Consider the following 14,229-nt stretch of genomic DNA (forward strand, 5'->3'; position numbering starts at 1 on the left):
AGAAGCTGAGAGAGGCTGTGCCAGAATTCTGGGTTGTGCAGCGAAATTGCCAACTGTTTTGGTGTCTTGAAAATAGCTCCACATTTCATGATTGTACAGTCCTGATGGAGACAGCTTTTAGAGCTGTGAACTGTTTCAGACAGTGCTTGTGTGTGCCCACATTTAGGGTATCATCATTATTTTATCACAGGTTTAGCAAGGTTTAACTTAATGAAAGTGAGATGCTGCAACACAAGTCTGTTGGAAGCTTAAATTTTCATTACACGAACAAAATGTGACTTGATTATCTTAAACTCTTGAATAGTAGCAAAATTTGTAGCCTGGTAACTTTTGTACCTTCTAGATGGTGCACTGAGCTGAAGGGTTGTGGACAAAAATGAGTTTAAGCTTTTTTTGCAAGACTGTCTCAGATTTTTAAAAAAGTATTGTAAATATTTGGTGATTTCTACTCATTTTAGTCTTCTCAGATCTTTTTGAAGTGAATGTATCAAGCTCATAAATGAGCCACGTAAATGGCTTAATGTAGGGTCGTTTCAACTAATTTTATTGTTTGTTTCCTAAAAATGCCCACAGCTCTGCAAGGGATTCATGAATAAAATTAACACCACTCATGAAACATAAACAAAATACAAATAATGCATCTATATCTAGGCTGGAGCACTGAAATTTTTAAAAATAAAAGTCGTCTTAATACCATAGAAAAGAGAAGGAAAGTAAGAAGTCCTCAGTACTATCTCCTGGATAAAAAGAAATGTAATATGAAATAATTAATATTGGAAATCCAGCAACATGCTGGTGTTAATAGATTGCTCTTGCCAGATGTACTGTGGAGTCTTAATTACCATGAGTGAGAGGGACTTCTCTTTCATTGGGTTTTAATGAATGATCAATACTCTCATTTTTCAGTGTATTCCACATGTGTTACAACGGTTTTACTGTCACATACACCCTCCTAGACTGGATAAAAGCTTTCGTAGGTAGAAAAGCTATTTACAGCAAAACCAAACAATATGACTCTAAACCAAAGAAGGAGCTGTGTTTTGACGAACCAAGCTATTGCCCAGTCAGCTGCAGTTTAATGGGTGAGGAGTTACCGCCTTTATCCCTGTGAAGGACTTAGAATGGCACTCCTTGTAGGCTGCTCTTTACTGTTGTCTGCAAACCAAAATGTTGAGAGATCTTCAGTTCATCAAGGATGATGTTGGGCAATGGTATGAATTTATCTGTATTCAGGGAACAGGTAGCAAATGGGAGGCAGAGGTGGTTTCTGGGGCTTCATAAGCATTGGGTCTGGCAGGGAATACAAGTTCATGGTTTCCCTGTGGATCATGTTTAGAAGTAGCCACATGACTTCGGTAAATGTTGAAATGAAAGGCAGGCCTGAACAGGTGATTCCCTCATTGCAGGGCACAGCAGCAGTGTAATGCAGAGCTGCTCTGCTCATACACAGATTATTTGTGTGGGACTGTCCTGCCAGTTTTTGTAGACTGGCAAAATTAATATCTGATATGCGTCTCATACAGAGTAGGAAGCTTGACCAAGTGATACAGGATGACAGGAAGCCCTGTATTTTACAAATCTTGCGTGATATAAATTACATTATATTCCCCAAGTGTTTATCCAGCACAGCAGAGTAGTTTTCAGCCAGGGTCTGCAATAGCCCAAGGACTACCGCTGAAGTACAGGGGGGAAAAAATAGCTTGAAAAAGTAAGCCGGCTGTCAGAAGATGTAACTGTGCTATAAAAGTGTTTCCACTTCTGCTGGAAAGAATACTAGTTCCTCATATCCAGGAAGGTTGAAAGCCACTGCTCTGTAGTCTCTCATACTGTCTGTGGTCTTGGCTTTTTCAGCCTGAAGCTGTAGAAGTGTCAGTGTGCCAGGGACTAAGGAAGCATGTACTCTATGGTACCATGAAAACTTCCATTTGGCAGTGCATAATCTGCCACTAACTCATTCTGAATTGGGCAAGAAGCAATCTTTTGTTCCCCTACATGAAGGGCCACATTAAAAAGTTAATATTCATTCACTGATAAGTAATAAAGAAACTTACTTCAGAATTGAAGGCTAGGATTTTTTCCCTTTGCCAGTGGACTGACATTTAGAAATGAAATGCAAAGTAAGGTTGGAGATAAACAATCTGAGGATAAGGTGCCTGCAGAGTCTGGGAAAAAAGTAGGTGAATTATATCTGTATCAATGAGCTAATTTCACTACTTGAACCATTACTCTCAAAATTTACAGGTGCATATTTGAATTTAAAGATCTAAGAACAGTCTCCTGCCATGGACTTTCTGAAGTAATTATCATTAGGATGCATGCACACCAGCAGTGTCAGTAGGGATGCAAAAATACTCTCCCATTAGATCACCAAGAACTTTGAAGATTTAATGTAGAATCAAACATTTCCCATTATATTAAAAGAGGGATTTGGGGTGGAAATGGCTGTGATTTAGAAGTGGTGGGAAAAATGCTGTCAGATGCCATGTTTCACATTCATAACAGCTTGTGAACAGGAAACCTCTCTGCTTGAGCTTGTCGGGCATGGCAGCTACTAAATAAAGACAGACTCAAAAACTGTTACATGCTCCACAGGTATCCATCTTTATTTGGGTATCACCCCTGAGCTTCAAAGAACTTGCAGCCAATCTGTTTAAATATCAGTTAAGACAAATGTCAAGCCGGTCCAAACTCTAATCAAGGGTTCAGGATGCTTAATGCAGAATTACAATAACTTTGGGTTTATCTAGAAAAAAATAATCTATTTACTATAAATGAAACTAGAATGGTCCCAAATAAGTTTCCATTGTGCTGGCTGAGATGGCAATTGTCCTACAGGGGTAACACTCAGATACATTAATAAAACATATAATGTTCCCTAGGGAAAGAACTCCGCTTAATTATATTTTTTTCCCATAAATGATTCTAGCTCTCCAAAGGTTTCAGGCACCCAAAAGGTACTGTAGGTAAAAAGCTCTGTAAAACCCCAATGTTAATGCAGTAGGAATACTTGCCAGTGAAGTAGTCAGAAACTCTGTAAGGTCCTAAGTTAAGAGTATTCCATATCACTTATTTGATCTCCTCCCCGCTCCTGCTGCTGCGGTGTTATGTATGCCACCATGCAGAATATTTAGGTGGCTGGCAAGTGACACCAAATGCACACAGAACCTCAGCTTTCAGTTTGTATGTTACCTTTTTTCCAATATTTTTGCATATTTCTTACTTCACTGTATTTTAGTGATAACTTTCCAGTGGTGAGGTACATGTGGACTGAAGCAGGAATGCCTGCCTTGAACATCAGGCATCCTCAGAAAAGGAATGAAAGGGGGAGGTTCTTGTGCCTGTTGTCAGTTTGATTGGCATATCAATGTCCAGCCACTCAAAATGTTCTTTCCTCTCTTCAGACTAAGAGATTAATTAAGGAGGGAAATGTACAGGAAAGAGAATAGTGACAGGAAATGGAGGAAGGGAAGGTGAATTTAAGAAAAATTTAAGGAAGGGAGTCTCCAGACATCATATTTCTTATTGATGAATGAAGAATGGGATGGTTATTCACCAAGAATGTGAGATATAACCATTCAGCTACTGCAGAAATTTTGGATTTGCATCATCTGTTGCCTTATTTCATTTACCAGTGTGTGAGCTGAGTCAGCTGTTGTCAGCTTACAGCACTCAGTGCTTGATACTGTCTAATCACTCATGTCTTTAAATGTGACTCTTTAATTCTCTTCGTGTGATGCACAATATTTGAAGATCATTAACTAAAACTTGGAAAGTAGCAAGTGCTAAACACACCTACATTTTCTACGGCTGATAAACTCAGTTCAATTACTTCATTACCTCCTTAGAGAAGGACTTGGGTGTCTGAAAGCTGTTTTTCCCCAGCCAGTGAGGGTGACTCCTGTAAGGCCATCTGTACTCTGTGTGACTTGAAAATTTGATTCATGCTTGCTGTACACAGTATAATAATAGGAAAAAAAAATTACAGACACAGGGCAAAATAGGGATCATTAATAGTTGCCTCTGTGCTTTCTTTAAAATTATAAGTTAATAATTGTGGTTAGGGGAAAATTATGAAACAATATTAATATAATATTAAATTTAAAATTACAGAAAATAAAAAAGTCATATCTACAGGCAGTGATAAATTTGATGATGTCTCATCTGTCTTTCAGATGTATCCTAAATGCTTTTAGGTGAGACAGTTCTAAATATGAAACTGTTCACACTTCAAAAATGTGTGTGTGGTTTAAGCTGCTGGACATACATTTACACAGTTTGGTTTGTATTCCATTTCCCCCCACTTCTTTCAGACAATACTTCAGCAAGATTCTTTATACTTTAGCAAGAAAAGTTCATCAGATCATGGTGATCTTTCTGTTTAGCCATCTTAGAAGGAAAGGAAACAAAACTGCTACAGAGTACTTGATCCTTTCTGGAAGCTGGATGAAATGGCTTCCAGAAAAACAGCACAACAATACCACAGATTGTATCCAAACCATGTCCACTAAGCTGGCATGGCCTTTTCATTTTATTGCTGGTTTAATACTGGGAAATAGGGGCTTGTGACATTTTTGAAGGAAGTTGTAAAATTGAATTTTTTTTTCTTTGTGGACGCACTAATGGGAAAAACGTGGGAGAGGCAGTACCCATAGTGAAACGCTCTTGAGGGATTTACACTGAAAAAACCCCTCATGTTAAACAATGTATTGTACCTGTTCTTTTTCCGTCTCCACCGAGAAACATCCGGCTGCTCTTTCCGAATTTACCCTGTTCCCAGCCTGCCCACCCCTGACCTTGCCTCTTAGAGAAGTCCTAATGGCTATCAAATTTTACAGTTTTCTTTGGCACAAGCGTCTTGAAAACATCATGGCAACTTGAAAGCTGTAAAAACTGCACTCTCTGTTCCCCTGATTCATTAGATTGTAACATTTACGAGGTCACAGCATCTAAGGAATAAAGATGTTAACATTTATGAGTCAAAAAAATAAAGTATCACAGGAAGGACCAGATGTAACAAATAATTTGTTTTATAGAAAAAGTGATGTAACAAGCTTTTCATGGAAAGATACTGTCGAAAGTGGACTTTTCTCTGAAGGGGAAGGGTTTTTTTGGAGTGGAAATGGTGAATGAGTCCTAGTATGTCAATATTTTCTTCATAAAAATTTGACTTGGAGTAGGTGCAGAATTCCGATGCCACAAAACACAGATGGAAATGGTATTTCATCAGGTCAGACTGAGTGAAATTGATAATTGATAACATTTTCCCACTCAATTCTTCATACGTGGGTCAGATTTTGCAAATTTTAAGAGTAGAACAGACCTCAAATTTGTGGAAATGTGCTGATGCTAAACTCTTTCTAAGAATCTAACAAGTTTAGTATTGTTGCTTAGGTTGAGTGTTTCCCAGAGAGCTGAACTACTGGCACATTTCACCTGCACTTCACCACAGTGGTCTTTAACCTGTTTTAGCTTTTATTCTGGCCTTTAGATCTAGACCTGGTTCCCCTCTTAAGGAACATGCAGCTTTATATTGGAAATACAAAAGCCTTAGGTTCAGGTTGTCCAGATTATGATGTATATCTGCTGAAAGTATATTAAATGTAGACCCTGCCAAAGAATATATATATATATAAATATTCCCATGTAATCTTTACTTATTTTCATGGCTTTTGCAGTTTCAAACCCAGTTATGAAGAGGAATAAGGTGCTGATCTGACTGTGATCCAGGACTTGAACTTGTTTGTAGTTCTTGTCAGTGTGCATGTAACTTCACTTCCGCCTCTATCCTTTAAAGTAGCAGTGTCAGTGCTGTGCTGCTGTTTGTTCTGAATTGGGAATGGGAACAAAAAATTCAGTGCCGATCCTGTCTCACATATCTCTCTCTACTGTGAATTCCATAAAATATGTCTCCCTGACTTCACTAAGCCTGGCAAAAAAGCCTCGTGGCTTTTGTAGGATTGGGATTTCATCTGCAGGTATTTTATCTTTGGATTTTACAAGGTTACTTTCTTTCACAAGCACCTGAGATCAAGCTTGCATGAAGCTATGCGATGAGGAAGACAGTTCTGCACTGTAAATCTGTTCTTAGTCGTGTAGGATTTAGAACCTAGGGATGGACCTTTTTTTTCCTGTTTTTTCTGTGGACATGAGGATAGTGCATTAGCCCTAGGAGGAACAGTGGCGAAAACTCAATAAAGAATCAATAATATTTTTTGAAAGCTCTCAATAGAGAAGGCATAAAAGTGAAAAATACCACATGGAAATACGGGCTCCAGTGTCTTGCAGTGTTATTTGCTGCATAATAGTTGTGGATAAGCAGGCAAGAGGCTGCTGTTGCAGAACTGTAGGATGACATTTTTTAGAAGAAGACAACTGATAAAAGAGAATTTTGCATCTAGTATTCTTCGCCCTCTGTAGGGGCTTGCAGCAACCCCTTTTCAAGCAAGGAGGTAAAACACAATTTTTTTTCTGTCAAGTTTGTAAGAATGGTGTTATTTACTGTCTCCAGAGTAGACAGTATTTTTGGCAGTATTTTGTTTAAAGCAGTTAGATAAAGGAAGAGGAATATCAAAATTTTATTTCTTTAGATACTGAAGAAATACATGGCTTCCTCCATCAAGATGTACTTACAAAGATTTTAATATTTCTTTTTCTAGCTATTTAATGGATCCAGCTTCTTTATGAGATATTCCACAACTCATATATATACCTGCACAATCGCTTTTGTTTGTGGTTCTCTAAATTAGAAGTTGATGTGGGCGGACAGGTTTCTTTGGCTATTTATTTTAAAATGTCCAAGCACATAAATTACTCCTTTCAAGGTCAATTGAAGTTTTTGTTTACTAAATTAGCTCCAGATCTTGCCCTTATATTGCTAGTCAAGAAATACTTTTAAATGGACACAGATTTTATTCAATCACATGCCTATTTTAAACATCTTCTGTTTCATTGTGAGTGTTGGGATCTGTGGCCTTGACAGATGCCAAGATAAAAATTGTGTCAATGCACACTTTCCCATTTTCAATAGAAATCTGTGGAATTCAACACTGAACACTGAATTTGGCTCGTTGACTTCCAGGCCTCAGTCATTCTTCCTTTGGCATGTTAATAGCCATAAGGCTTCTTTTGACAGTTTAGCTGTGACACTCATCCAAAATTCATCAAATCCATGCAAGCATTTGCTTTGATTTCAGTAACTGTGCCCATGATGATCTGTAGCTGTGCTGACAAAGTTTGTTGCATGTGTTGGAATGATTTTTGGACATTCGGGAACTTAATTAATTGCAAGTGATGCAATGAAGAGTGGGAATAAGTTTTTCTGGGGATAGACTTCTTACTTTCTTGGTATAAATTCTGTGCCACCTTCTAGGAGAGCTGGTTACTGCTTTGAAAAGATGATTAGCACAGTAAATTTCGTGACACTGCTGAAAATGTTTAGACAAAATGGGAAGTAGCCATTTTGCAACTTCATCGCTGTTTTACAGTGGTTTGTCTTGTGGACATCAGTTATTGCATGCTGATGTGTCTTCTATTCTCTGCTGAAACAGAAAGCTGAAATACTGTGATATGGGAAGCAGAAGAGTTTGATTCTTGTCTTATTTTGAACATTCCATAGTTGCATGTGCTTCTGGAAGAGCTGCTTCTGTGCGGGGTGGCATTGTGAGGCTTATGAGAGTTCTGTCTCTTTCTGGCAGAATACAGAAATAAAACAAATCCTGGGGGAGGTTCAATTTCACCTCCAATAATGAAAGAAGAATCAACAAATCAATCAAATACATAATTTCCATTATGTATAAGGGAAATACTGGTCCCATCAGACTAAAAAGAATGAGGTCACTTAAATTCAAATTCTCTTCCTGTGACTGAAATGCAAGGACATGCAATGTAAATTACAGCACGTCCTCATGCTAACACATCCCCAGATTTTCTCAGATACTTATCTAGGGGTTTTTTTCTAAAGTTCTTGGATGCTTGCATTGCATAATAACTGCAGTCTCATAGAGTAGGTGCTCTTTAAGTAACACCACTGCTCCTTGAGGAGGGCATTAGCAGAGCATGGCTCTTTTTCCTAGGGATGTGCTCAAAGAGTTATTTCCAGATGGTAACAAAAAGATTCACCCCTGCTTTCCAGAAAGAATTAGGATGGAGTTTTCAAACCTCTTCAAGCTTGGTAAATAGCTGAACTAGTACAGTTCACCCAAGTAAGCAAGTTTCTTTTTATTTCTTCTATCCTGATCATTTTTTACTTTAAAACATTTGAAACAAGCAGTGCACTTTTGAGATTTTTCCAAACCAGTTCCAGAAAGAGATGATCAAAATTATTTTGCCAGCATTTGAAGATGTCCTTACATCCAACCCTGGGATGGGGAGTTGCTCTCTCTTTTGAATACACTAAGCTCAAATAGGTTCTTGGCAGGTTCTGTCAGTACTAAAAATGTCTCTACACCTTTCTAATCATTTTGGTGCATTCAATTCTTGTCTGAGACTCTCCTTGTAGTACCACATGAAATTAATTTCTCTTGGAGTAGAAAAACTGCAATTCTCTTTTAAGGTGATTTCTTCACTAAACACTCCAAGAGTTCCCCATCTGAACAGCTGGAATTTAAGGAATTGAAAACTTTATCAGTATTTTGCCAGTGTAGATAAAACTTCAGGTTTTCCTTTGAGAAATCTTGCAAATGCTTCAGTAGATTCACCTACATCCATCAGAATTTCATGTTTGGATGCCTACATTTATTTTTCTTCTTGGTTTTGGTTTTTGTTTTTGTTATGGCAATTCCTTCATGATGAAAGACAATATTAAGTGACCAAGTGCTAAAAATGTTAAGGATAATTGAAGCCACAAAATTAGCAGGGATAGCATAATTTCTCAGAGGTGTTTAGAGTTGAGATTTTGATTAACACCCAATTCTATCAATTATAGGAAAAAAAGAATAATAGGATATGACCTATCCAAAAGGAAATGAACACAGATGGCTCCTGGAAATTTTGGGGTTTACAACAGACAAAATGAGGAACAAACCTAAAGGTGTTATGTGGTTGAGTGTACTCCTGTTACTTTTGCTCTACATGAAGCTTACTAAGGGAGCTGTATTCTGGCATGTCAAATGTAGCATTCTGTCCATAAATTATAGTTGTTCCACACTGAGGTATTCTTTAAAGAATGTCTTCCTCTAGGTATAAGAGAAGACTGAGTGGTGGTCACATTGTTTACATTTCTCTTGGCTGTTGGAGCCTCAAAAATGTTCTGCATTTGGACTTTGTAGGCTTTGTACATGCTTTTGTGAGGTTTTTTCTTTGTTTTTGTTTGTTTCTTTTGCATATGGTTTTTATTGTTGTTGTTTGGGTTTTTTGGGGGGGAGAGAGGGGCTGGGGTTTTTTTGGTATGTTTTGGTTTCTTTGGAAATGTAAGTTCAACAGTCTTAGCCCCTGGTTTTGCTAGCCATACTGGAGACAGAAATTCCAATCAGCCTGCCAGGTGAAGTTTTTAAATAGTTATGTGGGTTTTGGAGGGAAGAAGCACCAAAAAACCCACAACATGGCTCTGAAAAGGAGTTAGAATGTTTGGTTCCACTTCTAGTTTTGTACAGCTGTTGGGCTGCAAAAGAGAGAAATAATTTTTCTAATCCTTTTGCAATATTAGTTGTGACTTGAACTCCTGAGAGAATGAGATGCAAATAATCTGTTTCTTTAGCTATTTTTCTGGTTTCTGTATCTGTTGTATTACCCCTTCATAACTTGAGTATTTGTATTGCATCGTCACTTTGTGCTACTAATCACAGTACAGCTTTTTAGAAATAAGTATTATATAAGGGGCAGTCATTCAGAAGGCTTCACATTTCTTTGATTTTTTTTTTTTTGGTCCCTTTTGAAGGCTCTCCCACCGCTTATTTAAAAAATTAGTCCTGTTCGATTCATTGTTTGAAAAAAAAGGAATTAATTTCTCAACCCTTGGCAGTCTGATGCTGAGGAACAGATAACAGGTTCTTCTGAATTCTCTCTTCTGAAAAGACTCATTGCTGGATAAAAGTTAAGAACAAACCTTGAAATGAAGTTGCCATTTTTTCTGAGCGTCCTGAGGGGAACACCTGGCACACCTGACATCAAAATCATGTTAGATGCTTTTTGGATATTGACTTGGCCTGTTAAAACATGGCATTACTGTAGAGCTCTATTTTTGTCCCTGTAGCCTGTAGAGAACAACAGGATGTTTCTGGAAATGTTAATAAATGGTTATGGAAGCTGAAAATTTCTGCTGAGTGGAAACCAGACTGGAACATTTTGGGAATATGCACCCAGCCACACGGACCTGTGGCCTAGTGAGAACAGCTTCTCAGAGAGTGCATTGCAGGTTGTTTGGAATGAGCACTTGACTTGCTGATTCTTGTTTTGAAGGAAAATCACAAATGTCTCTTTCTGCTGTCATACTGGACTTGGAAGGTAGAGCACAGCCACAGGCTGTGCTGAATGGGCACTTGCACAACTCATGGATGGAAATTGTTAGTAAAGCATAAGAACCTTCTGAAAAAGAGCAGTGTTTTAAAGACTAGGAAATTTACCTTTAAGCAGCAGGTTGTATTTTTGTTTGGAAGATCCTTTCTCCAGCTTCCAATTTCTGGTATTTCTGTGGTGCCAAATGCTGTGTTAATGAAATAGCCAATTGGTTCTGCAGCTAAAGCCGAGTCTGTAGCTCCCTTTTCAAGCTGCTGAGGAGATTGTAGAAGGGAGACTTCAGAGCTGTTGGAGGCAGGTGAATGGAGACTTGGAGAATTCTGAGTTTAAGGTAGACTTCTAAGAGAGGCCAACATGAGGGGGAGAACTTGCAGCAGAACTTGGGAGAAGCTTGTTCCTGCTCTCACAGCCTGCGTGAGGAGAGACAAAACCAGCCATCCTCAATCCAAGTTCTAGAAGTGCTGGAAGCACTGAGTGGCTGAGTCTGAGCTGGCTCTTCAGAGGAGTCTGTTTTTCCCCAAACCGCCTTGCCCTCTTTGGATTCCATCTGGGTATGATGCCAGGTAGCAAAAGTGGAGTGCTTTTAAAAGGGGGGGGAGGAGAAAATCTGTGCGAACATGAACCTAATTCAGAAATATGTCAGTCAACTCTACAGTGGAAGGCACGTTTGAAATGTAATGCTGGGATAGCTCTGATGTACTAACAGGTGACTTTCTAAAAGGATAACTTTATCTGTTTATCATGTGCTGCCTAACTTAGGGAGAGTAGCTGTGGGGTTTGGTGTAGCATACCACAAATTTAGACCTGATACTTATTGAGCCATGAGGCTATCTTTAATTATTTATGTGTTTTTAGTTGGTTGATGTACACCACTGAATTATTCACAAGAATGACTATGATACTGATGTTCCATATATAAGCCAAAATACAGTTTGGGGGGGGGAAAAAAAGTTTGCATTTTCTGGAATGAGTGAAGTGCTTTTTTATGTATGAGGGAGGGAAGATCATGACAGGATTATTTGTAATTGAAGCAGAATCCATCTCTCATCTTTTGTGATCCTCTTTCAGATACAGACCAGTGTGAAAAAACTCCAAAAACTCCATCCTATCTTTTGAGAATAAAATACTGGACTTTTTGTGGTTCTTGTATGTGGATTAATTCAGAAGATTAAAGTTTATTTGTTATAAAAGGCATACTTTTGTCTCATGCCTTATTAATAGTATGCTTCACATAGTTGTTACAAGTCAAAGGTTTCATTCATTCTCTGCTGATTATTTTGAAGCCAGAAAATAAAAACGACATTTTAAATATAAAGTGTATGAAAATCAACTGTTCCTTTTTTATTTTTGACTATATCATTGTTTACTGTGATGATACTCCAATTATTTTGTGAAGGAGTGTTCTATACATTGGCTTGCTGCTTTTCAGACAAATATGTCCGTGATATATCCAGTCCCTGACCATGTGTTGGATGAAGTAGGCAACATGAGCCTAAAAGAAAGATTAGGGACATGCATATATCAAAACCATGCTCAGTTGGAGTTATTTTTCTGTATTGTTAGAATTCTCTTTTTACAAAAGCTTCTTTTTCCTCCTCTTGTGTTTTAGATATCGACGAGTGTGAGAATGACTTCTACAATGGGGGTTGTGTCCATGAGTGTATCAACATTCCAGGCAACTACAGGTGTACGTGCTACGATGGATTCATGTTAGCCCACGATGGCCACAACTGTCTCGGTAAGTGGTGAGTGCTGGCAAGAAACTTTCATTTCATGGCTGTGGCAACAAGGCCTGATCTGTTTTCTGCGTTTTCTCATCTGGCATGTCTTCAGTAAAGACTTGAGCCAGGTCACAATGAATGCATTCAAACCTGTGTGTTGGCCCCAGTGTGGTTTAGGTCAGACCCTTACAGCTGTCACTCTTAATCTTGACATGCTCAAAGCAGTATGCCCACGTTTAATATTGCTGAGGAAAACCCTGACCCCCAAAGGTTGTGCTGGATGCTTGGGCTTCTTCTTTAAGAAAAGTAATCTGTTGAATATATTAAATATGCCGAGATATATTTTGTCTGTTTCTTCCAACTTTTGTAATCCCAGTCGTATCTTTAGAGCTTGCCCTCCCCTTTTTTCCTTTTTCACGCAATACAGTTCTAGGATATGGTGGATGAACATAAATTACAGAATGTTAAAAGTACGAGTGAGGAAGGAATACTTTGACAATGAAACAGGGCAGAAGAAGCACTGATCACTAATTACTGGAGGGACACTGTCCACTGACTGTGCAAAGCCAATGCAGGATCTTCATTGTTTCACCAGTCTGAGGATTTGGGGGTCTGTATTTTTGATTCATGGCCATTGCTGTGGTTTAAATAAGTTGGGCTTGTCCTAGAACCTACATAAGTATATGGTTTTGTTATGAAATTTCTTCACACCAGTTACCTGATAAACCTATATAGCTGTGTCCAGTTTCCCATAGCTGCTTCCTTGTTGGTCATTTTTTGTTAAATTCTGGTGCTTGGAGACTCTTTCTCACTATTCCCAAAATAAATGCAATGACCATGCTTTGGTACAGTCCTAAGTTAATTTCAAGGTGATGTTTTTAAAAGAAGTGTGTAAAAGGGATGTTTTTTTCTGTGTCAGCAGCAACTCTACTTTAGTAAAAACTGAGATATTTGCAATGAAATTCAAGAAATGAGGCAGTGAACCAGAAATGTTGAAGTCCAGTATCACCAGTCTGCACTAACTAAAGCTATGAAAGAACTAGGATTTCAGGGCAAGGATTCGATTAGCCTTTCAGTAGATGTATTTTGTACTGCATTTATTTTCAAACTGAGTAATATTTGTTCAGATGGGTTATGTATCCTGACCATTGACAGGGGTTTGACTCAAGCTTCCAAATTTCATTTGTTATAGAACAGCCTAAAATAGATTTATTTGCCTCAGCCTGAGGTGGCCAAATGATTAATGGTGCAAGAGGTATTTCTTATACAAAGAGCAGCCAGACATTAATTTAAAAAATAAGGAAAACCTCTATTTATTCTAATATTCATAAATTCTTACTAAAACAGGACACAAACATAATCAAATAGTTCAAGTATTTGGAATTCAAATAACTGTACATATGTGTTGTTTCAAACAGCTTGCTTGTTTCAACTTTGTCCAAACAACTTCCATTATAGTAGAGAAAGAACTCTTTTGAGCAATGAGCAGCAAAAGGAGTGACCTGACCAAGGATAAGCCACTGAGGAGAGCTGTGGGATTTTTTGGACCTGCTGTCTGTGTTATTGCTCTCTGGTCATGAAATGAGGAAGCTAAATCTACAGAGATAGTCACATTTTTAATTATATTTTCGTTATTTTCTATTCAGACACTTTTTTCTTTTTTGTAGTTTTTTGCGTTTTTTAAATTTAAAAAGGCCAGCAACAATACAAACAGGTGACTACCGTGGGAATAATAACAAAGAGCTCCCTTTCTCCCAATGTACGGCCTTAGGACCCTAAAAGAGCTCACAATTATCTTTCTGATTTTGAAACCATGGACTGGGGAGGTTGTGTCTGTAACTAATGAATGGTCTTTGGCATGTCTTAGTAAAATATCTGATTTTACTGAAAAGGGCACTGAAAAGTGAATCAAGGCGCATTCCCTCTTCCCCTCCTTCCTTCTTCGAAATTTGAATGAGTTTACTGAGGGCCAACTTGTCTGGTTTTAAGGTTTAAGACTGAAGATTTTAATTGTGTCAGTGACCATGCCAGTCTTTCCATGGCTGCTTGTTGTGTG

At 38.2% G+C, this 14,229-nt stretch overlaps 1 protein-coding gene across 1 annotated transcript in view; it reads left to right on the plus strand.

Moving 5' to 3' along the window:
- Window positions 1-14,229, plus strand: part of SCUBE1 (signal peptide, CUB domain and EGF like domain containing 1) — a 188,239-nt gene that overhangs the window by 19,187 nt on the left and 154,823 nt on the right. The window contains exon 3 of the mRNA XM_066183682.1: window positions 12,062-12,190. Within this exon, the coding sequence (XP_066039779.1) occupies window positions 12,062-12,190 (129 nt within the window). The remainder of the gene's footprint in view (window positions 1-12,061; window positions 12,191-14,229) is intronic.

This window comes from Chamaea fasciata, unplaced genomic scaffold (assembly GCF_029207755.1).
Source record: "Chamaea fasciata isolate MVZ Bird 193981 ecotype frontalis unplaced genomic scaffold, bChaFas1.0.hap1 SCAF_5, whole genome shotgun sequence".
NCBI lineage: Eukaryota > Metazoa > Chordata > Aves > Passeriformes > Sylviidae > Chamaea > Chamaea fasciata.